At 38.6% G+C, this 27,234-nt stretch overlaps 2 protein-coding genes across 2 annotated transcripts in view; one reads left to right on the top strand and one right to left on the bottom strand.

The window, feature by feature from the left end:
• Positions 1 to 1,576, bottom strand: part of kalrnb (kalirin RhoGEF kinase b) — a 90,563-nt gene extending 88,987 nt beyond the window's left edge. The window contains exon 1 of the mRNA XM_056266981.1: positions 1,096 to 1,576. Coding sequence (XP_056122956.1) covers positions 1,096 to 1,165 — 70 coding nt within the window. The 5' untranslated portion in view covers positions 1,166 to 1,576. The remainder of the gene's footprint in view (positions 1 to 1,095) is intronic.
• A 3,529-nt stretch (positions 1,577 to 5,105) lies between these two features.
• On the top strand, positions 5,106 to 26,128 carry ccdc14 (coiled-coil domain containing 14). The gene is made up of 13 exons (XM_056266976.1): positions 5,106 to 5,379; positions 5,487 to 5,542; positions 5,640 to 5,709; positions 5,805 to 5,877; positions 5,964 to 6,101; positions 6,641 to 6,859; positions 7,694 to 7,788; positions 9,078 to 9,663; positions 11,384 to 11,522; positions 12,598 to 12,680; positions 12,869 to 13,045; positions 24,349 to 24,481; positions 25,113 to 26,128. Exons 1-13 carry the CDS (start codon positions 5,350 to 5,352, stop codon positions 26,011 to 26,013), a joined length of 2,700 nt encoding a protein of 899 aa, XP_056122951.1. The 5' UTR covers positions 5,106 to 5,349; the 3' UTR covers positions 26,014 to 26,128.
• Positions 26,129 to 27,234: the final 1,106 nt, after the last annotated feature.

Raw genomic sequence — 27,234 nt, 5'->3', positions numbered from 1 at the left:
CCCAGAGTCCCCTAAATTCTTCACAAACACTCATCCACATATGGTCAGCCAGCTCTGATCATATAATAATTATCTAAATTGCAAAATGACAAAAGTATTGGCATGATGTGCAGACACTGATGTCAGTGTATGGAGTTCACATGAACAAACACTGTCTGTGGCACATAAGGTTAGATGTGAACAACACAAGACATTTGTATTCAGAAAACAGCCATATACAGTATGAGGACATACACACACATGACATACATAGATGCATGTTCACATTCCAACACTGAGCTATAGAGAACATATAATATAGCTGTGCATTATTGGCTTATGTTGTCAGGCAAACCAGAAGTGGGTCAGTTTACAGTTCATGCTCTGGTAAGTGTCTAGTAAATAAAAGTGAATAAAATCACTGAACCACAACTGGTGGAGGTGTCAGGGTTGACATTAGCAATGGGGTTGGCTGGATACAGAAGAGTAGATGCCCTTCTCTCTCCAAGCCAGAAAACGCTTCCTTATCACATTAAAGAGCCTTTCTGTTTCTCGTGTAAAGGAAGTACAGTACTGAGACTATATGCTGTTTGTGTGAATCAACAGGCTTCAGGCTCTGAAACATGAATCAATGTCACGACCGACAAAAGGCTGAGCCACTCCCGCGCCCGCCGCGGCGCCGCGCTGCGCGATCCCCGGCGCGTCCGGAGGTGATAGTAACGTAATTAGAGAATGTGTTGAAGGTGTGAGAAAAAGTGACAGGTGAAGAAGTATCCTATTTACAGGGGGATTCCTTGCTCTTGTGCACAATAACCCAGACACACAATATAAGGGCGTTGAACGTGCCAATAAAAAGCACTGCTATATGAACATCACACTCTGGCTTTTGAGGAATACGGCAGTTTTATCACACATATGCATTGCAGGCTCTACAATGTATGCAATGTGATGTAAAGCGTGTGATGCATATCCAAACCTCTAAATGATGCCATTCAGACAGCTTCTATCCTGTTTAACTCAGTAATGCAACCTCAAGGTGTATGCACGGATGGATGCACCTATGAGTAAAATAAACTCATTGACATCCATTGTAACAAAAGCATATAATAAAACTACCTGTTTTGAAAAAAGGCTCCGTATCTGCATCGTTCGGTCCTTCCTCAGCCGCCTCGGCAGAATTCATCATTGCAGAATATGTTTCCACGGATGATGATTATGATGATGGTCAGATTTTACACCTACGGATCTTTGTAATCTATGTGTGAAGAACACTAGAGCGCGTGGCCGTCTCCATTGGTGAACGCTCGTAGTAGTGAATGATGATGATGGTGATGATGATGATGCCGGAGGTTCTGCGCTCAGCGATACTTTATCCAGCGCTCCACCGGGCGCTATTGTTTAAAGCCTCCCCGCCTCTGCAAGAGAACTGCTGGCTGGGGGAACCCCGATAGAGAGAGAGAGGGAGAGAGTCGTAAAAAACGCGCGTGCAATGTTAATGCAGCTCTTTTAAAATCCCTTATTCATTCGTTCCTCCTCCACCCGTAGTATATTCCTCCATTCGTTCGATGTCTCGCACAACCCAGTGGATATAATGGCAGCGCTCCACTACACTGACCGAACGAACCGCAATTTGCCTCCCACTATTACAGATGAAACAATGCAGCTAATGCAACGACTGTTGTAACGTTAGATAGTTAGCCAATACAATATCGTTCGCGCGAGGGTTCTTTATTGTGGTGCAGCCTGTCTGGAGAACTGGACCAATCTGTCCTCCTGATGCGCTCAAGCGCTTCCTAATAATAGGGGGTGTGTATTTTTCAAGAGGCCGGAGAACCCCTACCATCACCATACGGTCCTTTTTAAGGGATGCTTACTAATTAGAATCAATGAATCGCTGTCTGTTAGGACGCTTTTATCATTGGAACCTCGTTTATATTAAAACTTATTTGCAGTTCTTTAAATGGTTATTTCTTCGCTGATTATCAACTAATATTATTTTAAAATAATATTGGTCATATTATTATTATCAGTAGCCTGCAACAGTATGTTTTTGCTTTATATATAATATTTGGCATATTTTAATTATTAATTTAATAATAATTAATATCAAATTATGTTGCATTTTAGAAAAAAACGCCAGTTTATTTGTACTTTTAGGTAACAAACGAAAATGGTTGCAAAAAAAGAAACCAAAACTGGTCTGGAGTACATATATGAGTGGAGCGGAGCCACAGATCAGCTCAAAGCTCAAAGCGAGCGCGTTCTGTAATCACCCTCCAGCTCGAACTCCACTCCAGGTTTTCCACTTCCCACTCTCTGCTGGCTGCAGAGAGAAACCCTACACCAAACGCGCGTGGCCTTCGTGAAGTTCGTGCTATAACTTTTAGAAACCATAGAAAGGCAAAACCGCACAACTCCGCTTAAAATTCGCAATCACAACGCTAAAAAAGCTTCCCACTTCGCAAACAAACACGCAATTAAACGTCCGAGTGATGTCAGCGTTCCTGGAATGACAGTCAGCCAATCAAATTAGAGGACCGGAACTAACCTATGGAACTAACCTGTCTGCCTATGAAAAAAAAGATTAGTAATGATTAATAAAGTAGTGCATTATTGTATCGTGTTAGATATTCTCAGTATGGTCTGAGTATTAGTATATTTGTAACAATATTTTTTTTTTTTTGTGAGAATTTGCCATCAGCACTAGGCTACTGTCAATCACCACACCCCCTTATGAATGAGAATGTTTATTTAGAAATCAAAAGTATGCTTGAACGTGGGCACAATTGTGTTGTTTCTGGAAGTTAAATAGCCCTGTCGACTCTAACCAGGAAATTTAGTCCTTCCTGTGATTCAGATTTTGCACATGGGTGAATTTAACATCTGCGAAAACAATTGATTGTATACTTAATGATTGTGTTACCACAGTATGACTTGCAGATTTGTACGATAACATTAAAATGATTAAGCATTCTAGTGCATAACTTAAATTCAATGACTGAGAAATGGTTTCTTAGAGAGATTGAGGCTAGAAAAAGGATGGTGAAATGCCGCCCTCTTGAGGAAATGTGGCGTCATAGAGGCCTCAACTTCTTACATACAAAAATACATAGGCTAGTTATTCAGTATTTTGTCTGAAACAGCCATTGAATTCAACAAAGCACGCAGTGTTTTAGTAGAAAGACTTTATTTCTATAATTGTGCTGCTTATTTAAATGAACCTGATTGTTTATCCTTGTTGGTCTCTTAACTTCCATAATGTATCTTGCTCCAAAGCAGGTGATCATCCCTCCGGAAGGATGTCATCAAATCCTTGCCGGAGAACATCACTGAGTGGGCAGCGCTGTGAAGATCAAAACGAACAGCTTCACATCACTTTTATGTAGATTTATTTAACCTGCTGAGAAAGCAGAATACAAATCTATACAAGTCATCAAACATTCATAAGGAATAATTAAAATTCTTGAGGTACTTTAGAGAGCACTGGTCAAGGGAAACCCCTGCTCACCATTTCTGACTTTGTGAATCTCAAACCTGAACATTTCATTGCCGTGCTTGCACAGGTCATCATATTCTTGACAGAATTTTTGTTTTACATTCAATTCAATAATTTGGTTGAAGTGATGATTGTCTGCAAAATGCTATTGTTGTTAATTGCTTTTGTTTTCATAAAGACATTCAGAAATGCCATGGCTCATGTATGCATACTGAACGACGAACAGCTCACCTGCATGTTTGCCATTTGAGATGTTCTGTGACCTCTGACCTGTACAGTACATCTGTCTGCCAGAAGTGGACAGAGAGGTTTTACAGACCCGGGATCACATGGCACTCTTTTACCTGGATGCATAAATGGGAATTAAATAATTTTTCATTTCAGATATCTGTTTTTTTTAAACACAAAAAGTAAAAAAGTGTGTTTTACAGATATCAACGATACAGATAACAAATTATAAACAAGCTAAGTATATATGTATGTAGCTACCTGAACCCTGACTCAATATTTTTGTCCACATAAATCGATTTATCTCTAATTTCTTTCATCACAGGAAGGCATATAATGGCATGATGAGGTGTCTGATTTCATCAGTAGTCCTAAGTGTGTTTGGGATGAGCATTTAATGGGATAACGAGAGGAAGAGAACAGACTGAAACCTCATCTACCCATTTCCCAGGGGCCTTTAAACACCCCAGTCAAAAATCTGCTCTGACTCAAGACTGGAAGTAATGTAGGGTATTCAGCACTCAATCTGCTCTGATATGTGGTCAGCAGTATCAGATCAACAAAAACTGTAGACCACCACTTATTGTGACTGATTTAATTTCAGTAGAATTGATGAAAACTACTTGAGCTAATAATATTTACTATTGAAAATATAGAAAATAATTATACGTTACGTACATACCATAGACTGTAAAAAAGGTACATACATAGCCTACATACAGTACATACAAAGCAGTAAATTCAAAATAAAAAGTAAATTCATTCACCTAGGCAGAGAGATGGAAACTCGAGTCTGCGACTTGGACTGGAGTCGCACTTAAAAGGATAGTTCACCCAAAATTTAAAATTCTGTCATCATTGTCTCACCCTTAAGTTGTTCTAAATCTTTCTTCTGCTGAACACAAAGGAGGATATTTTGAAGAATGTTTGTTACAGTTGTGGGGCACCAGTGACTTTTCCATAGGCCTATATGGGAGTCAAACATGTTCAAATCAAATGATGACAGAATTTTCATTTCTGGGTGAACTATCCCTTTAAGTCGCAAAAAAAAAGAAAAAGACGTGTGACTTAACTTGGACCCAAATATTTGAGACTTGACTTGGCCTTTTTAGGGACTTCTGCCTCCAGCTCTGACACGCGGGATTATCATTTTACAAAACCGCGAAGTATCAGTACTTATTATTCTGCCACTCCATCTCCATAGAAACACCTTTTGGCGTCTGAACTGAAGTCTTAGTGGGCGTTAGCCAAGTCTGAGGAAACGATTGGCTAGTGTTCATAAGACTGACATAGTCTGAGACCAATAGACGAAAGGTTTGCAATGATTTTTACCGTAATTCACCAATCAAATCCAGAGATTAAAACGAACTGTTTTTCTATTGGACTACGGCACTCGGCTTCCGTTTTGAACGCAACGATTGCGTAGTGGTGATTGTAGATGCAGTTTGTTTTGCTTTTCATCCATTAGCTTTTAGATTACTACAGTTTGATAAGTAATAAGTTAATTTGCGCAATAAATACAAGAAGCAATGGTAAACCATTATTAGACATATATGATCATAATAAATACATATTTGCTGCATGTACTGAAGGTGAACGGTGAATTCTGAAGGTTTTATCGAATATAACGTTAACTTACATCACGCATGGCAAGACAGGGAGTATCAAGACCAAAGGTAGTGGTTGTAAACGATTATATGTGTTTTTATTTTATTTTATATATGATACTATGTAAGTTATTATGCTGTGTTTTGTTTTAGCATTAAAGCCAATTGTCTTTTAGGTGGTCTCATCAGGCAGACTGACGGGGTCCGGACGGGGACAAATACACAAAAAACGGTAACAAACCGGATAAAAGAAATCCTGTCCAAACTGAATGAATTTTAGATGCTATTTGTTGCACACATTTAACAAACATAAATGTTGTCTGTTTTAGTTTTGCTGGAAGATGTGTGCCTCCTCTTGAAGCAGCGTATTCTCTATATTCGACAGACTCTGAAGATCAGGTAAAGAAGCCACATACATGAGGTTGTGTATAAAGAATCAGTATCATGATTTTTAAACTCATGTGACATTCTTTCACATTGAAAATTGCTTCCAGGTGACAACAATACACAAGGGACTGGACCGATGTGCTGCTTTACTCAATGGAATACTACAAGCCGAACAAGCAGGTATTGTATTTATAAAATCAGACCTCATTTTCTGTGTTTAGCAGTGCACTTAAGTAGTGATGAGATTAATAATCTTCACACAACAGAATCAAAGCCCAAACAACAGGGAACAAAAACCTGCACCTTCAAATCCAAACCCAAGAATTTATCAAGAAAAATCGAGACTGACAAGAAAAAGCATGGGAAGAAGACAAACACGGCAATACATGTGAAAAAAAGGGCAGGTAATGTACTCTAATATAGTGTACATATTTTTTTCATCTTAGACATACTTGTGGAATATCTGTTTTTTTTTCTTTATGGAAGCTGGTTTCCACCATGGAATAAATAAGGTAAATGCCACTTTTTATCTCACAAATCTGAGAAAAAAAACCTCACAATTCTGACTCTATTTCTCACAATTCTGACTTTAAATCTAAACTCACAATTGCAAGGAAAAAGTCAGAATTGCGAGTTTACAGTATATCTCACCATTCTGACTTTTTCCTCAGAATTGTAAGATATAAACTCGCAATTGTGAGTTATAAAGTCTGAATCGTGAATTGCAAGAAAAAAAGTCAGACTTGTGAGATGAAAAAGTCACAATTACTCTTTTTCTTAACAAGCTTCCATTGTTTTTGAAATGACATCTTTGTCAATCTTTGTTTCATTTTCCTCCTTTGTTGTAAAATCCTTGAATGCCACAGCAGGTGATTCTTTTTAACGACCATTTGCAGAAGCACAAAATACGGCTTCACAGCCTATTGTATTTTTCCTACTGTAGCTGCAGTGCAGAAGACGATTCGTTCCTCCAGTTGTCACCTGAGTTCAGCAGGGCAGCCGAGTTATCGTGGTGATCAGAACCCTGAGGTCAGACGGGCACAAGGATCACAGGATCAACCTTCAGCACTGACCCGTGTATCGCAAGCAGAGCATGCCCAGCAAGTCTCAGTTCCACTTGTCTACTCTCAGCCTGCTGCTAGCTGTGATCTGCAGACTTCTGGTAAACAGGCACGCTCACTAACACATTATATAACAACTGTTACTTGAAAATCTATCAATAAATGTATCAAAAAGTATTTAATTCTGTGGGTTCTGTAAAGGGCCTGCTCAAATGATGATCATTTATAAGAATGGCTTACTGTCATCAGTATAACTTTTCTTCCTACACTGATATCCAGGGCTTGACATGAACTTTTTTACTCACCAGCTGCTGTGGCCAGTGGTTTTCCAAAGTTACTAGCCACTCAGCATTTTTGACATCCATACCATGGGGAAAAACTGCCATATAGATATTTTTAATATTATCCGTGGCTTAATAATATTATATATTATAATAATAATATTATAGTGGGTTTATGTGCGCTCAGTTTGGGTGTGAGGACAAAATGAAGTAAAATCCGCTCAATCCCACATCGAAATTCAAGCCCTGTAATATTGTTAGATTCATCCGGAGCAAATCAAACGAGTGAGTGTGGGGAGGCGGGTTTGTATGCCAACTCGCTGTCGAAGAGATGGGAGAGTGGGAAAGCGCAGCTGGTCAATTTTTCTTATCGTAAATCGTGCATCTATTCTGGGGAAAATGAGTATTGGAATATATCAGATATTTCAATATGTATCGATAAATCAATATTTTTGACAGCACTACATTGCACTTAGTTTATTATTTAAGATTCCTTTTTAAAAGACTTGAAAAATGTATATGTGTTATATAAAATTCAACCCGCCAAAGTGGCTAGTAGTAGTGACTGCGTTCCACGACACTGCTGAAATCACTGGGTGTTAATGTTAAGCCCTGCTCATATCATATCCAAATGGTTTCTCGCTCTGTTTGCAGGTCAGGTTCACACATCCACTGTATTTAACTGTCGGCTGACTACATCCACTCCTGCACTGAGCCCTCAGAGACCTGGATCAGCTCACAGTGAACCTGTAAATTTACTGCACTACTTTGTAAACTAAAATAGAACAGTGAGGGTTGTCGATCAATTAAAAATTGATCAATTGCATAAAATACATGATATGGTGATTTAATCAAATTATTTGCAGTATATATCAGTTATTGATGATAAAATCAACCAAATTAAGATAATTTATCAACATTACTTTGGCAGACAAGTAAAGCGTTTAGTAGAAAGGACAAAAGTCAGTCTATTTGTTTTATTATTATAACTAAACATAAGCCTATCACTTTAACACATTTGCATAGTCTATCTATGTAAATGATTCACTTTTTGGTTTATGTACTGTACATACAGTATGTGTCGGACTTACACTGCCATTCAAACGTTTAGGATTGTTAAGAATTTATTAATGTTTTGGAAAGAAGTCTCTTATGCTTACCAATGCTGCATTTGTTTAATTAAAAAGTACAGAAAAACAGTAATATTGTGAAATATTATTACAACTTAAACCAACTCTTTTTCTATTTGAATATATTTAGAAATGTAATTTATTTCTGTAATGTCATAGCTGAATTTTATCAGCCATTAATCCAGTCTTCAGTGTCACGTTATCCTTCAGAATTTATACAAACAGCACTTAATGTTTAAAATAATTTCTTGAAACAAAGAAATTTAAGCGATATGCTAATTTGGTGCTGATCAACAAACATTTCTTCTTATTGCCAATGTTGAAAACGTGTCACATATTTTTGCAACCGTGTTATATTTTTTCAGGATTCTCTGATGAATAGAAATGTGAAAAGAACAGCATTTATTTGAAAACGTTTTTTTTGTAATAATGTGTGAAAGTCTTTACTTTCATGTTTTGTCAATTAAATGCATACTTGCTGGATTCAAGTATTAATTTAACTTATTGACCTCAAACTTTTGAATGGTTTTGATGACTTTCTTTGAAATGCTGCGATGATTCTTATTATTGAATATACACACTGGATGTGTTAAATTAAACAATTAATTGTACTAAATTAAAACTTAAAATTGATGGCTCTCTCTCTCTCTCTCTCTCTCTCTCTCTCTCTCTCTCTCTCTCTCTCTCTCTCTCTCTCTCTCTCTCTCTCTCTCTCTCTCTCTCTCTCTCTCTCTCTCTCTCTCTCTCTCTCTCTCTCTCTCTCTCTCTCTCTCTCTCTCTCTTTCTCTCTCTCTCTGTCTTCCTGTCTATTTTCTGGTTACTTTTACAGTCTGAGACAAGTAGGGAAACAGATCTAATGAGTAAAAGTGTCATTCACCTTGCTTTCGTCTTTCTCTGTTGTTTCTTAGTGTACTTCAAAGTGTGTACTGAGCAGTGGTGGCTCATCTGGAGAGTTTCATCAGTTGAGGGCCATGAGTGTTGCCATCCCCTCCTGCCCTCATGCTTCTGAAGAAATGTCTGCCACTCCAAATCAGTATGCGGCTTCTTTCTCAATGCCACCTGCAGTCCAACGACAGTCTCCAGTTACTGTATCTCCTGTCCAAAATGGATCCTGCACTTCAGTAGGGCACGGGCTACCTATAATCACCAGCCCTGTCTGCAGTGGTCCTCAGGTTAAATTGACATCATCCACTGAGTCCTTGACGTGCCCCTCAGCAATACAGACACCCAACCAGCTGTGGGTCAGCCAGACTCAGCCTGAACCAAATGGACCAGTACAGGAGATCTGCTCTGAGGAGAGTGCAGAGGATGAAGATGAAAAAGATGGGATGGACAATACACCTGTCAGAGACATCAGCTGTCAGACCAGCTATGAGAAATTAACAGTTCTGAGTCACAAAGTCACACCTACTACCAGTCCAGAGAAAACCGCACAGAGAGTTGTGACTGCTAAATATCTGCTGGGAGAGCTGAAGACTTTAGTTGCTAATCAGGGTGAGAATATTTGATTTATTTTCAGATGTACGTATTAAAGGTGCAAAACGCAAGTCTCTGAGTTTTTTGCAGAACTACGCCCCCTCTGGCGACAAGCAAAACTGCAACCAGAGTTGTGCACGCTCATGGACCACACGCATCTTTTATTGGATATGTTTTATGTTTCATGTTGTTCTATTCTTCCGAACACAATTCCTAGTTTATGAAACTGTTCACTAACAATGGTAGTAAAACCAATTCTGATTGTACATGTATCTAGCTTACGCTAAAGCATTACACATTTTACGCATCGTCATTTGTTGTCATACATAGATTGGCCGTATCAAACATTAGAGACTGGGCTATATCTTACCGTTTTATCAAGAAAAAAGCCAACTGAGGATCCCGTTTAAGACCAAGAGCAGACCGGAGATCTCTCCATTTGTTGAATGCCTTCCCGAGGTTGACTCTCGTTTTTCTCGACTCCAATTTGGACCTTTTGGTGGCACTAGACAAAATTTTTCTTTTCTTTACTTTACGTGGAATTTGCGTTGGGGTTTGGAATGGACTACGAGCCGGTCTCTTTGAATCCATCTTCTACCTTTGACGCACGAGTTGTCTTTGCTGATGCGGAGAATGGCGGCGCCGGCGAATACACAAACCTGCGAGACATAGCCTGGTGAGCGTGAACGCGCATGACGTCACGCCCAGTCTCAAATTCGAGCCCGAATCCCTCTTATATATTTTACTGTACAGGATTATAGAGGCAATCTCAGTGTGCAGAGAAGGGCTCATTCAGCCCATCAGGCAGTTCTTTAAGCATGTATAGGATAGAAAAACAGGTATTTTTAACATGAAAAGTTGCGCAGTGCACCTTTAAGTACTTGAGTTTAGGAAATCTCAAGCATGAAACTTTGCGATAGTCTTTTCTTCCTGTTGTGACGTACATGTAGAGTGAAACAAGTAAAAATGTAGGGCGGGACTGGATTTTGTCGGTGTGGAATTGTTTGGATGGTTGTGGTTTGCTATTGATGCGATGTCATGTGAGTGACAGGCTGTCCCATCCTCGCAATAATAAACTAATCATCAGAGAAGAGAAGAGATGTCACTGCAAGTGGGAGAAGTTATTTTAGTTAAAGATTAGAGGGCACATGATTTAAAAAAAAATATTACGATGTGCACGGATAAATCATTTATAATAAATGCTGCAATATTCCACAAAAAATAAGAATTGTCGATTTTGATTTCATGGTGACTTTAGAGTGGTATTTCACCAGAAAATTAAAAGTCCTAGTGTTTCCAAACCTGTATGACGTTCTTTCTTCTATGAAACTCAATTTAAATAGATTTTGAAGAATGTTTTTGCCCAAAATAGGGTTCAAAACAACATTGGATGTCACTGACTTAACTGTTATAGACAAAAACAGTAAGACATTTGTCAATATATCTTTTTTTTTTTTAATGTTATCTTTTTCTCTCTGTCGTTGTCAGGGTCTTATTTCAGGGCTGTCTTCCAATCATCTGGAAGTCATCGTTTATAAAAGTTGATATCCTGTTTCAAACTTGAGATGGGTTATCTAATTCACTTTCTTTAACAATCAAAAAAGGGGACCTTTAGATGCCAAGACACCCAATGATTGAGTTGCTGGATTTGCAGATTCTCAAAACTTGGCATTTAAGCAGATTTTCCCCCTCTGTGTGTTATTTTCACATTTTATTACACGTTTTCTCTTCTGTGCAGACAGTGATGCTGTGCGCCTGATCTCTGAGGTGGAGCAGAGTATCTCACTACTTCCTGTCATGGTGGGCAGCACCAACATCCAGGCTGAAATTGCGCTCGCTGTACAGCCACTCAGGAGTGAGAATGTACAGCTTCGAAGGTCAGCGAGAGTGTATAGAATCCTAAATCTTAACAACTGCTGCATAGAATATAACACAATTACAGGCATGCATGTCAGTGTGTTGCAAGGATCTGTGAGAATTTGTATTTACAACATGACACCTTCTCCAGTTATTTGAATGGTTTGTCAGTAGAAGACAGGTTGTCATACACTAATTAAGCTAACCTTTAGCAATTGGATAAGTTTTCCTGATCCATACTCACGGTCATATTTGGGTCAAGAAACCAACTAAATGACCAAAATTGCAGTGGCCGGACATCTACGTATACTTTGTGGAAGAACCCAGCGTCTAAAATCTCAAGGCATACAAATCTCTTTACGCATATCATTTTGTACTTTGGTCATGTCGAATGTATTATGGACCGAGGTACATAATACGCAGCTGTACAAGACTATTATTAACGATTCAAACAACAATATACTAATGACGAACTGCACTTGCACTTGCAACTGTTTTTCACAATAAAACACTAGAGCTTCTACTTCTACTACTACTACTACTACTATCTAGTCTATGTAAAATGTTATAGGTTTAAATTAAGTTTATTTCATGCTGTAACTGTTGGGCGAATACATTATTCCCTCTATGAACTGTATTTGTGATTATGTAGATCTATTGTTTAGATCAGATCAAATGTATGCTTTATTCATCAGTCCAGTCTGTCTAAAAAGGTTTTGTACTAAATGTCTGTGTTAGCTTTAAAGGGCGTCTTTGACAATTGTATTGTGCCTTTAGAATGGTCTTCATTTTCATACAAGACATTTTTTCCATTATTCCGTGGATCTCGCCCATTTTTCTTCATTTGTTACCACTGTTTTTCTGCCACCATAATGCGCACACAACTGCAGTGACGTAATTGTGACGTTTACTACCAAATGAGATCGCATACAAAAAGCGGCTTAAGAAGTCAATATATTGTTTGTTTTATTTGCATGGCATTGGACATAAGCCTGATCATGCAGAATGTGTTAATTTTCTATCATGTTATTTTCTTCATAATTAATCACACTTAAATTGACAACCCTAATTTGTATTTATTTGCATGTCTCCCAGGCGTTTGCGAATACTCAATCAGCAGTTATCGGAGCGTGAGAGAGCAGAGCGGCGAGCCAGACCGGAGGCATGTGACATGGAGGGTGAGTGAAGCCATACTGTCGTCTCTCTGTTCTGTCTGTAAAGGGCTTGACTTAAGAAGGAATACATCATATGGAAGAGTAAATGTGCAAATATGTAAATATATTTTTTAGAATTGAGCCTTTTATTTTCTGTCTAGCTGAGTGGCATGAAAACAACCTTTGTGTTTATTGGCATGGTTGTGTTACAGTGGTTACGTTGCAGTCTCTCAACTTCACTCTACAAACTCAGTTAAATGAGAGCCGTAAAGAGCTTGATGATCTGCAACAAGAGAACATGAGACTACAGAAAGCCAAGGAGGACAAAGACAGTGACCTGAAGCAGCACAAAGAGTTGTGCGAGTTAGAGAACAGTCGGCTAAGGCTGGGTAAGAGTATTCTCGTAGACTGTTGTATTTTAGCTTTAAATCATGTTTGCATTTGGAAAGGAAATTCATGTTATTTTTTTATTTTATATATTTTAATAAATGTTATCCTTCTGTTTTGTTTTATATTATCCCATGATCCTTTCTGAAAAATCTTCAAATTGACATGGTAACACTACAATAAGGTTTCATTAGTTAACTACATTAGTTAACATGAACTAACAATAAATAATACTTGTACAGCATTTATTAATCTTAATTTCATTTTTTTAAGATCAAATGTTGTATCTGTAAACATTAGTTAAATCTTTCCCTGCCAGCATTTAAAAAAAGTTGCCAGCCACCGCCAGCGTTTTTGATCATTTTCTCAGTTTCATGGCGCCCATAATATTTTGTTGTATGAATATCTTGTTGTATGAATATCTGAACATGCAATATGTAAGGCCGTCTAATTTGATCCAATGGCGGCATTCAAATTAGCGGTGAAGGTCTCACGCGTGTTCCGTCTCTTCCCATGGCAAAGGGATTTTTAATTAAATGCAATACATTTTATCTTATGTATTGACTCGTTTCATCTGACTCCATAAAATGAAAAAGTTTTTCAATGATATCTGTGCATCATTAAATATACGTTAAAGTTTGACTATTCCTTTTAACTCCAATGAAAATGAAGTCAAAGTCTGTTAGAATAATCAAATATAACAATTTATTATGTCAGGTAAAAGTATTATGTCAATTTCATAATCAGTTCAAAGATCATCAATACAAAACATCAAATGCTCTAGGATAAGAGAAGTAGATGCAAACCCAACATTTAAGAACTACATGAGCTACCTCATGGGCTATCTGAAATACAGAAAGAGCCACGATTCCTTGCTGCATTCCATTAAATAGCCAGAACTTCTTTACAATGGTAATTTGCGTTCAGGTTACATCTTATTTTGGGGGTAGGGGAGAAAGACCATTTGCCTAGAGTCCACCTTCCTTTGTGTGTCATCTCTAAACTTCTAAAAAACCTTATTAGGGCCCAAGCCTTGAAAAGGCGAAGGCCCTATTGTTTTCCTAAGGATTATTTATTATTAGGGCCCAAGCCTTGAAAAGGCGAAGGCCCTATTGTTTTCCTAAGGATTATTATTATTCTTCCGACTTATTATTATTATTATTTTACTACCTTTTGGGCACTTTTGGGGCACTTAACATGCTCGAAAACTCTTGAAACTTTGCACACGGGTCAGAACCCGCGGCCATCAGGGCCGGGCTGAAGCTGGTACCCGGGCGTGGCAGGGGGGCTCAACAGCGCCACCTGGAACGGGGTTTGAACACTTGTCCATATATCAAACACGCTTGCATGTAATAATCTGAAACTCGCTACACTTATATATCTCATCGGGCCGAACAACTTTCGTGCTCTAAGTTTTACGCCAGCCCAACAGGAAGTCGGCTATTTAGGGTTGTTTGGAAACGCATGCTCAGGAATTTGAAACACTTCTCCTAGGGAATTCCCCCGTTCGTCTCCAAACTCGGTGTGCATGAAGTCAAGACACTGAGGATGAAAAATTGCCAGGGGATTTTTGATATCTCGGAACGGTTTGGCCGTGGCGAGGAAACGAATTTATGGCGAATAATGGAAACAGGAAGTGTGTTATAACTTCTGCATACGTTAACTGATCTTGATGAAACTTCACCAGTGTGTTCGCTGTAAGAGGCCGATCACATGGATGTGACTATTGTGAGTCAAAGTTATAGCGCCACCAACTGGCAGCAGGAAGTGTGTCACTTTCTAAATGCTTTGAAATCACCCTCTTATTTTTACCCGATTTTCTTCAAACTTTATGTGTATAATGTAAACACACGGCAGATGTAGACCTGTGAAAGGATTATTGATATCTTAGATACTGTTGCCGTGGCAACGCATCAAACTTTATTATTCTTTGTTGATGCTTTTGAGACTCTTAACATGCTTGAAATTGCATGAAACTCGACAGACACATCACATTAATTAGCCAGTAGACATGTGCAAAGTTTCAGAAACGGGCGTGGTGCAGGGGCTCAGTAGCGCCACCTTTAGTCAAAAATGGGGTATTAGTTTTACCTACAGTAACAAAAATAGGCACGTATATTGTTCTCCTCGAGCCGGACAACTTTCTAATTTACACTCACTAGCTCGGATCGACAGGAAGTCAGATATTTTGGTTTGAATGTGATTTTCAGGAGGATTTTCTCCCTCCCTCTCTCTCTGTCTCTGCATCTATGTGTGTGTGTGTGGGGTGAGGGGATTGTCTGTTGAGTGAAAATGCTTTTAAAATTGTTTTTCAAGGTTTTGGGGCCCTTAACGTGCTCGAAAACTCTTGAAACTTTGCACACAGGTCAGAACCCGCGGCCATCAGGGCCGGGCTGAAGCTGGTACCCGGGCTTGGCAGGGGGGCTCGACAGCGCCCCCTGGAACGGGGTCCGAAAACTTGGTCCATAAATCAAACACACTTGCATGTAATAATATGAAACTCGGTACACATATAGATCTCATCGGTTCATATATACTTCATGCTCTTACTTTTTACCCCAGCCCAACAGGAAAGTGCCCAAAAGTGCCCGAAAGGTTGATAGAAAAAGAATAATAATAATAAATATATATATATATATATATATATATATATATATAAATATAGCTGCGAGCAGCGATTACGGGCCCAAGCCGGTGGCACCGCAACCCCGGTGCCTTTAGTTACCTAAAGGCACCGGGGTGGCGGTGCCGCCGGCTTTGGCCCTTCATCGCTGCTCGCAGCTATATTTATATATATATATATATATATATATATATATATATATATAAAAAGCCGGTGGCACCGCCACCCTGGTGCCTTTAGGGTTATTGTGCACGACGTGACACAAAATATCTGCTCGCTATCTGCCGAACGGCTCTGGTAGTTCCGCTTCAGCACTGATGATGTTGTAGCAATAGTGCGCTCTGGTTGGTCTGGATTATTCTGGATTTTTTATTTTATACAGAAATAAGTTATTTATAATTCAGATGAGAATAAAGTTAGTGTTGATTAAAATGAAGGAAAACAAATATATTGATCTGAAATATAGAACATTAATTTTAAATATATTTAGGTTCAATTACCAAACATACAATCTCAATTTAATTTAAAGCAAACAATACATTTAAAATATATTGGTTGTATGCACTTTTTTTTTTTATAAAAAAAAGATATATATCCAAAAAGACAAGGCCTTAAAGGGTTAAACTCTTGTCACTGTAACAGACACAATCTCTCTCTCTCTCACACACACACACACACACACACGTCAAGTCACTTACATTTTAGATGCAATATTGAATAAGCAGAAAAATCGGATTTTCTGCTCTGAAAATATAAATAAGCATAAAAATTGAATAAGCACTTTGAATATTCTAAACAGAATAAGCACTAGTCACTAATGAATAAGTACTAGTACTTAATGGAATAGATACTAGTATCTAAAAAATAAGTACTAGTAGCATGAAAATAGAGACTAGTAGGTTAAAATGATTAAATGTTAAAACGGCTTGCCATATTGGCTCAGAGAGAGACAGAGAGAGGCTCACCATATTCAAACCAAAATATCTGACTTCCTCTTGGTCTGAGCTAATTACGGTAAATTAGAAAGTTGTCCGGCTCGAAGAGTACAATATACATATCGAGTTTTGTTACTGTAGATAAAACTAACCCCCCCACTTTTGTCAAAAGCATTTAGAAAGTGACACACTTCTTGCTGCCAGTTGGTGGCGCTATAACTTTGACTCACAATAGTTACATCCATCTGATCGGCCTTCCTAAACCCATAATAGCCGACTTCCTAATTTTAAATTTATTTAGGTTCAATTACCAAACATACAATCTTAATTTAATTTAAAGCAAACAATACATTTACAATATATGGGTTGTATGCACATTTTGTAATAAAAAAAGAGATATATATCCAAAAAGACAAGGCCTTAAAGGGTTAAACTCTTGTCACTGTAACAGACACAATCTCTCTCACACACGTCAAGTCACTTACATTTTAGATGCAATATTGACTTTTTTTCAGTTTTAGCAGCGAAAATAGTTAAATAAAGATCACAGCAGAACCATTGCGCATCTCACAGCAACGTGTTTTCTCATTACTGGATGATTCAGCATTTTGAACGAATTGGTTGACTCAAAGATTCAATGACCAATCGATAAACATCTGTCTCATTCATGAATGACGAATCGTTTGAACGAATGAATCAATGACTCGCTCATTAAGATGGTCGCCTGGCGACACCTAATGACGGTTTAGTGTTATGTTTAAAAGTATCATTCTTTCCAACGATTTTTAATTGACTTATATTTAAAACAATCTCATAACATTATTTAATGCATTGTTATTTTTCAGTGTAAACGATTTAATTTGATCAGCCCTACCTAGGGTAAAAGCCATATAGTGTCTTATCATTTTAAATAATTGAATTTATTGATCAAATTTACAAATTAAAAATGAAAGATGAAGAATACATTTAATAAGACTAGACTGGGGTGCCCTGCATATATTACAATATGCAGATTTAAATATACCATTGCCCCCCACCGTCAATTTGATGTGTGTGTGTGTGTGTGTGTGTTTAATAAAATCATTTAGTCACTACAATTAAAATCTGAACGTGTTTGCTTACTAAATTGTGAGCTGAACGAAAGTTGCAGCAAAGATCAGCAACCGGAGTCAAATTTCATTAATCACGAGTCGAGAGTGAGCGTCTCTCTCTGCTGTGTTATGCTGCATCACACGGGCATTCATAACGCTGCGCGTCCACGACGATGAGCGAGCAGAACAGAGTGAACGTTTTTTAGTTCATTCCTACTTCATAGGAATTCCCTCGAGCGCTCTGCACGCGCCACCATTATCAATGTCCGTGTGGACGTCCGCGATCGAACAGTGGAAACATTGGCTACTCCGTCATTTTATTCAAGAAGATCATTCAAACTGCAAAGTGTTTACTTATATTTTTGGATACTCGCAATCAAACACAACATTGTGATTTTGTAAAATACATTCAAGAAATCCGCCCCCGATATGGGGCTTCTTTTAAAATGAAACGAAAATGCTCACGGCTGCACGGGCATTCATAACGGTGCGCGTCCACGCCGAGGAGCGAGCAGAACAGAGTGAATGTTGTTTAGTTCATTCCTACTTCCATAGGATTTAATTGAAAACTCTCGCTTTACTCCGCACCCTTGTTAATGTCTTGTGGGGACGTCCGTTACTTTCGCTTTCAAGTTAGCGATTTTAAAGCCCCCAGCGGTGTCACGGTGGGAAAATATTCCCATAGTAGCGTCCCTACAATTTAATACAATTTGCCTACCTGATTTTGAACACAAGAGGGCAGTAAAGCACTATGAATGATTTATTTTTTTTGGCTAAACAACCATTCTGACTGTTTTTAAACTTAAACATAAATCTTAAATTGAAAAAAAGGAATACAATGGGTTTAGTTCTAATATTAGTATAATTTTATAGAAAAATAAATGGTGTATAATTACATTTTAGAAAGATATGAGACATTTCCTGATTCTTTTTTTGACATAATCCCTCGCCATAGCAAAACCGTTTGAGATATTCAATATCCGTTCACAATTTAGCATCTTTAATGTATTTTCATCAAGTTGAAAAAGTTTTGTAACTGTAGATGAAACTAACCCCCCCGCTTTTGTCAAAAGGTGGCGCTACTGAGTCCCTGCACCACGCCCGTTTCTGAAACTTTGCACATGTCTACTGGCTAATAAATGTGATCTGTCTGTCGAGTTTCATGCAATTTCAAGCAATTTCAGGCATGCTAAGAGTCTCAAAAGCATCCTAAAAGAATTTTAAAGTTTGATGCGTTGCCACGGCAACAGTATCAAAGATATCAATAATCCTTTCACAGATCTACATCTGCCGTGTATTTACATTATACAGATGAAGTTTGAAGCAAATCGGGTTAAAATAAGAGGGTGATTTCAAAGCATTTTGAAAGTGACACACTTCCTGCTGCCAGTTGGTGGCGCTATAACTTTGACTCACAATAGTCACATCCATGTGATCGGCCTCTTACAGCGTTTTGCAGGGACTCAGTAGCGCCACCTTTTGACAAAAGTGGGGGTGTTAGTTTTATAGTTTTACCAACAATCATAAAACTCGGTACGCATATTGTTCAGATCAAGCCGGACAACTTTCTAATTAACTGTCATTAGCTCAGACCAAGAGGAAGTCAGATATTTTAGTTTGAATGTGGATGTTTCTGAGAATTTTCTCTCCCTCTCCCTCTGACAGAGAGAATGCACCCTGCCATTCGTGTGTGTGTGTCTGTGTGTGTGTCTGTGTGGGGAAGGGGCTCTTCCTGTGATAGTTTAGTTTAAACACAAAATTATACATAGGGCCATACTGCCCTCTTGTGTCCAAAATTATATTTATATATACATTATACATATATTTGGTATGTGACTGAGGACCGAGAGCTTTTAAATACGGGACATTGATAATGGCCACGTGCAGAGCGCTCGAGGGAATTCCTATGGAAGTAGGAATTAACTAAAGTTCTGCTCGCTCATCGCCGTGGACGCGCACCGTTATGAATGCCCGTGCAGCCGTTAGTTTCATTTTATAATTAGCGTCTTTTCTGCGGCCGATTGCTTGAATTGTGAGTTCAATAGCCTATTATTCTTCATGGAAACCACAACAACAAAAGAGTATAAAAGTTTGGTGTGAACGCAGCATAATGAACAAGCTGCGATCTCAAGATTGCAATGCTGGAGTGTCTGTGCGCGCGCAAGAGAGAGGCGCGGGCGAACTGTGTGTGTGTGTGTGTGTGTGTCTGTGTGGGGAGGGGGGAGGGGCTCTTCGAGTGATAGTTAGTTTAAACACAAAATTATACATAGGGCCATACTGCCCTCTTGTGTCCAAAATGATATTTATACATATATTTGGCAAGCATGTGACTGAGGACTAAGAGCTTTTAAATACGGACGTCCACACGGACATTGATAATGGTGGCACTTGCAGACCGCTCGAATGAATTCCTATGGAAGTAGAAATTAACTAAACGTTCGCTCAGCTCTGCTCGCTCGTCGCCATGGACGCGCACCATTATGAATGCCAGTGCAGCCGCATACTTTTTAGTGTCACTTTAAAATTAGTGCAATAACGGGGCCGATTGCTTGAATTGTGAGTTCAATAGTCTATTATTTTTCACGGAAAACACAACAACAAAAGAGTACAATGATAGATTCGCTTAAATAGGGGCTTTTACATAAAATAGCCTATTCCGTCATCATCTTTTCAGTCAGCTCTTCACTCTCGTGATTAATGAAATTTGACTCCTGTTGCTGATATCTGCTTCAACTTTCGTTCCGCTCACAATTTAGTAAGCAAACACGCTTCAAATGTGTTTTTATTTTATTTTTGTGTATATATATATATATACATATATAGCTTATGTTTCAAATATGAGTTAATTAACAATCGTTGGAAAGAATGATACTTTTAATATCACTAAACCGTCATTAGGTGCCGCCAGGCGACCGTCTTAATGAGCGAGTCATTGATTCATTCGTTCAAACGATTCGTTCGAACGGCTGAGTCATTCATGAATGAGACAGATTATGGATTGGTCGTTGAATCTTTGAGTCAACCGATTCGTTCAAAATGCTGAATCATTCAGTAATGAGAACGCGTTGCTGTGAGATGCCCGATGGTTCTGCTGTGATCTTTGTTTAACTATTTTCGCTGCTGAAACAGAAAAAAAAGTCAATATTGCATCTAAAATGTAAGTGATTTGACGTGTGTGTGTGTGATTGTGTCTGTTACAGTGATTGTTTAACCCTTGTTAAAGTTTAGGCCTTGTCTTTTTGGACATATATCTTTTTATATAAAAAAAATAGCATACAACCCATATATTTTAAATGTATTGTTTGCTTTAAATTACATTGAGATTTGTATGTTTGGTAATTGAACCTGAATGAATTTTAAATGAATGTGCTATATTTCAGATCATATATTTGTTTTCCTTAAAATTTGAACTAACACTAACTTTATTCTCATCTGAATGATAGATTATTTATTTATGTATAAAATAAAAACACATTTGATTTTTCTTTTTTAATCAATGTAGAATGTGTAACTGAAAAAATAAACAGATTAGGGCTCTGTTCGAGAACAAGAAATGAAAACCAATGCAATATGATGAATGTCCAAAAGATTTTTTTTGCTTTTAAACTATGTGTGTGTGTGTGTGTGTGTGTGTGTGTGTGTGTGTGTGTGTGTGTGTGTGTGTGTGTGTGTGTAAGAGATTTTGGTTGGGTGACAGTTGTAGTTTACAGTTTGACAAAAGCACAATGTTGTGTTTTATTGCTATTGTACACAAATATAAGTAAACACTTTGCAGTTTGAATAATGTCCTGTATGAACAAAAGGACGGAGTATGTTTTTAAGTCTACATTGTTCAATCACGCCTCACACACACACACACACACACACACACACACACACACACACACACACACACACACACACACACACACACACACACACACCAACTATTTTTCTAATCAGATCAGGCAAATATTCTGTCTTGGCACACTTCATATATATATATATATATAACTTTCAAACTTGTGTACTTATTTCATGTGTCCATTAAGTCCATGAGACCGTAGGGTGTCTCATTTTTCATTTTAGGTTTCAGAAGGTTGCTCACGCATACTTTGTGGTTGATATGTGCCCTCAATGCACACTTTTGCAGAGCCCACACCAATGCAAGCTCTACAGCACACATCTTCTCAAAGGTCGAAGCGGAGTTACGATATTGCCCGTCATGCACAGTAACCCTAAAGGCACCGGGGTGGCGGTGCCACCGGCTTGTTTATATATATATATATATATAAATATAGCTGCGAGCAGCGATGAAGGGCCAAAGCCGGCGGCACCGCCACTCCGGTGCCTTTAGGTAACTAAAGGCACCGGGGTTGCGGTGCCACCGGCTTGGGCCCGTAATCGCTGCTCGCAGCTATATTTAGCTTTTGTTTTACCAATTTGGAAATGAGACATCTGTACCACTCACCCTGCAGTTTAAATTATACTAAACAAAGAAAATACTCAATGATAATCATTCACATTAAACCATATTCTTATGTGAGTTTTTATGCGTCACTGAGAGAGAATGAAATGTAGATGAGGTGAGACTTTTGTCTCCGGGGAAGAGGGGGGGAAGCCAAATGTTAATTTCCAGCTTCAACCAGTTTTCTTCAGTCTTACAAATATATCTAAAAAAAAAGAACAGACCCTCTGCTTTTAAGCAAAACAAAAATTAGTTTTATTCTAGCTTCATGGATTCTTTTTTATCAACACTTGAATGTGGGTAAGTTTTGTCGAGGTTTTGTGGCACACTCTACAACCCGGTTCCTCAGAGACATCGGATTCAGCGGCCAAGAGTTGCGTCGCACAGTAAAGAACTTATCTGAAGCAGCAGAAAGGAGCAGCAACTGGCTGTGGTTGAGACGGAAAGATTCTTGCTGGCTGTGTACAGGCCGCCACGCTACGGTTTCGTAGAATTCTTGAAAACTTGAAGAGTCTGTTGGTTTGTTTGTATACGTTCCTGTGGATATTGCGTGAATGACGGGTGGTTGGGCAGATATTGTGTTTTGCGGTAGGTGGTATGCCATACGGAACCGTTGTCCACTGAAACTGCATATTAACGCATCAGTGGGGCTCGACAGCCTTAGTCAAACGGGTTGGCGCGTATGGTTGGGTTGCGGAGAGATTGTGAGATTGTGGTTAGGTCTCAGCAGCAGGAGGGATGTAGAGGTCAGTAAGCTGGGCTGAGTTGAGTGGGGGACGGAGGGGGGTGACTCTGGGACGCCAGAGTCACTGTCGAGCCCTCTTGAGGTGTCGTGGGCTAGTCGACGAAACACTGAGGACGGAAGGTGCCCACTTGAAGACCCTAGAGATGTCCCCTACTCGGCTCAATCCAGACGGTTGTCGTGCTGGTCCTGTAGTTGCAGCCGTCGCGTGCGCTGACGCACCAAGTACCCTGCTGCCGTTAACGCCGGACAGAAGGGGAGTCACACCACCTTATGGAAAGAAGCGTAAATGGATGGAGAAGCATAGTTTACTGTAAAGCTACGTCTTAGTTTTGCTTATTTTGGCGAAAGCCGAGTACAAATCAGCATGAAGTTTTAACATCTACTCTCGTGTAATGGAAATCATTATAAAAAGCAACATTGTGAGGAAAAGGCTGAGAAAAATATTTTTTTTGTCAAAGACTATGGGATTCAGAACGATGATCAAAACAGAGATCGAGTCCATCAACACCCCTAAAGCTTCACAGTCCTATAGCTCGTCCTGGGTCATTATTTCATTCAGTAACATTAGGCAGTTTTGATTTATATGCTGTTGAATGTTGATGATCGCGTTATTTTACATATGCATATGATTACATATTAGATTGGTTGTTTCTGCATCATCTTCGCATTATTTTTGATCAGGAGATTCAGTAATCTTTCAGAAGATGCGTTATAGAGCCCCTTACTGTATAACAGGGAAAACACGGAAAGCCAGAAATTTCTGTCAATGTCGGGGAAAGAGTTAATGCACTAACATGAACATTTTTATTAACTAACATTAAAAAAAAAGTTAATAAATGCTGTAAAAACATATTGCTTGTTGTTTGGTCAAGTTAATGCACTAATATCAATGGAATTATCTGTTAACTAATGAAAGTGAAAAAAAAGTGACGTGAAGGCCAGGTATGTTAACCCATACTTGGAATTTGTCCTCTGCATTTAAGCCATCCAAGTTAGTGCACACACATTAGGAGCAGTGAGTAGTGAACACAAACACTGCAAACCGTGTACACACACACACACCCAGAGCAGCCATGTGCTGCAGCGCGTAGGGAGCGATTGGTGGTTAGATGCCTTGCTCATGGGCACCTCAGTTGTGGGTATTGAGGGTGGAAGAGCTGTTCATTCACTCCCCCACCTACATTTTCCTGCCCGGTATTAAGAATCGAATCCGACAAACCATTAGGCCATGACTGCCCAACATTTACAAATATTAATGTTAACAAATTAGACTTTATTGTAAGGTGTTCTCATTGACTTTATAATCACTATATTGACATTGTATGGACAGGTGTGACTGCATTATAACATTTGTTACACATTTCAAGATATTTTTATTTCACAAATATAAAAAACATGACATTTGACATTTCAAGCCCTTTTCTTTTTGCTGTAAGTGATTGTCATGCTATTTTACCCACGCAGAGATGAATGAAGCATTAGCTGAAATGCAGAGCTACCAGAGTAAACTCAAAGAGTATGAGATTGAGAAGACCGTACTGTCTCTGAGTCTCCAGCAGAGAGAGGCAGAGATCAGCAGACTGCAGGAAGTCATCAGGTAATTAATAAGTGCTTCTTATCTGATGAGTTGGCAACTGTATGTTCTGATAGAGTCATGGATAATCAAACGCTATTTTGATGCACGTTCATTTGTCGCGTAAAGGGATAGCTCACCCAAAAAATTAAAATTCTGTCATTTACTCACCCTCATGTTGTTCCAAACCTGTATGAGTTTCTTTCTTCTGTTCAACTCAAAAGAAGATTATATTTTGAAGAATGTTGGTAACCAGACATTTGACGATAGCCATTGACTTCCATAGTACTTTTTTCCTACTATGGACATCAATGGCTACTGTCAACTGTTTGATTACCAACATCCTTCATAATATCTTCTTTTGTGTTCAGCAGAACAACATGAGGGTGAATAAATTATGACAGAATTTTCATTTTTGTGTGAACTATCCCTTTAAGCTAAGTTAGACGTGCCAACATGAACAGGTTGTATGACATTTAATCTTTTTTGCAAGTGTGGGACCAGCCATTTTGATACCATCATGTTGCCTCTTGATATCACTCATCTAAACTATAATGAAATTACATCTTCAAATGAAATCTTGAGAATCTAGCATGTAACCGAACATGTAGATGAGATGCTGGTCATTGTAACCTCTGTTTTTTCATGCACACAGAAATCTGGAGAGAAGTCAAACAAAAGACAAATATTCTCCTCAGCCGGACTTGTGCCAACCTAACTCTCAGCTTACTAAGAGTGTTCTGGAATTGCATGAAAATGCACAGAGAGAGTCCACTGTGTCAGATCAACTTTCAAACTCTGTAAAGACCTACCTTCAGACCCTGGAGGGCATCGGACAGGCCTCTCCTCTCCAGCGAGTTCACTGTAAGTCCCAGACATTACAACCAGTCTCCCCTGGTCAGATTAATGGCGGAAAAGACCACTTTATGCCATCAGATGCTAAAGTCTGCTTACCAACGAATAGGGATATACACAAACCAACCCTGGAAACCATAGCTGAGAACATTCCTCAGTCAGAAGAGCAGAAAAGAACAATGTTTGCTCCTTTAAAAGAGTCTCTAGTGGTGCAACTTCCCTCAGGAGTTGCTCATAGTAAACCGCTAACTCAGTGTAATGAGCTGATAACAGCCAAGAATCAAAGGGAAGAAGTGGATGCGCATGTAGGGCTGAAATATATGGGCCGTGCTTTTGAAAAGCTGGACATCTCTGATGGGGTCCACATTCAGGATGCAAAGAATGATGGCAGAGATTTCCTTTCAGATCATCAGGATGTGGCCTTACAGTTAATTCAGAAAATTAAGGGCCTGAATAATCCATCGGTGCAATCTCTGCGTGCCCGAAGGATGGGTGTTCAGGCAGCACACTTTGGACGCCCTTCAGTGATAGAGAACACCTTTTCCTCTTGTGATATTAAATCTTTAGCCTCTGATTGGAGCATAAACTCCTGGTCCACGTTTAACACTCAGGATGAACAGAATTTTAGGGATGGGCTTGCAGCACTAGACGCCAGCATAGAAAGTCTGCAGAACACCCTGAGAGTTGATCGAAACAAATAATTTAGTATTTCAATGTGTGCTGAGTGTGTTGTTTTTAATTTGATTACATGTAATTAATGGATATTTTTACATGTCTCTTTATTTGTATTAAATTATCATGTGAAAAATCAGTGAATATTACATTTCTCGTTGTATTTTTTTCTTCGGTCCTAAGACTACATTCCCTACCATCTCGTATAATACAGAATCATCAGGTATTTACGCAAACAATGTGCCCCATATTAAATCTCTACAGGGCAGTTTGTCCTGTATTTTATCATTATAAATTAAACCTTAAACCTCTGGAACACTTAAGACATTATTTAAATATCCCTAGGTAAGTTAAAAATGCCAGACATACTAATTTCAGGCTGCCAGACTGGAGGGTTCTGGAACTGAGGTAGTAAATAGGGGAAATTAAATTGATATTTCATTTGCACTGTTTACATTATCCCTTTTTCACTATGTCTGATTTAGTGAACTGAAACATACACGCACAAAAACTCAAATCAGGTTTGTCTACATACATTACACTTAGAAAAGATTTGGCTCAGATTTCTTCCCATGTCACAATAAACAAACAAGGCAAATTTCAGAAAAATGTATAAAAAGAAAAATCATTGGAGTTGACATTATAAACAACATTTTTCATAAATATTAAAGTTGTAGATTTGATGTATTAATAGTAATTTGTTAGAGTATTTGTATATTAGGAATATTTTTTTTATTTTCCACACCTGCGGAAAAAAAAAGAAGCTAAAACGTAATTATAAATTGTGAAAAACCTAAAAGAAATGTTACAGCATCTAAAACATGAATTTAAACATAAAATCTTAATAATGACAAATAACATGAACATTTTTGACATAAAGTATATATAAAGGTCAATTACTGTTGGGGGCTTGAGCTGGAGGAGGCTGAACCGGCTGATCCTCATCAGGACCACTTCTGTGAGGTTCCTGAAGATCATGCTTCTCTACAGAACAGTTTCAGTCAAATAATAATGATGATTATTTATGGAATACTCATAGTGATTCTTCAGTGCTTCTGTGTTTGGAAAATGTTAGATGTTAATGATAAAATCATCCTAAGGGACATTAACGTTCCCTTAATTAAGTTCCCTTTCAAAGGATATTTGGCTGAATATGAAGACGAGGTTTTTGATGTACAGAGCTCCAGTAAACCACATTGGCATTCACATCACATGAGATTCACCTTCAGTACCCTGGTCCTCCACTTTTA

Source organism: Rhinichthys klamathensis, unplaced genomic scaffold (genome assembly GCF_029890125.1).
Source record: "Rhinichthys klamathensis goyatoka isolate OS25496 unplaced genomic scaffold, OSU_Roscu_1.1 h1tg000254l_1, whole genome shotgun sequence".
NCBI lineage: Eukaryota > Metazoa > Chordata > Actinopteri > Cypriniformes > Leuciscidae > Rhinichthys > Rhinichthys klamathensis.
The sequence above is the reverse complement of the archived record's forward strand: the minus strand, read 5'-3'. Positions and strand labels throughout refer to the sequence as shown.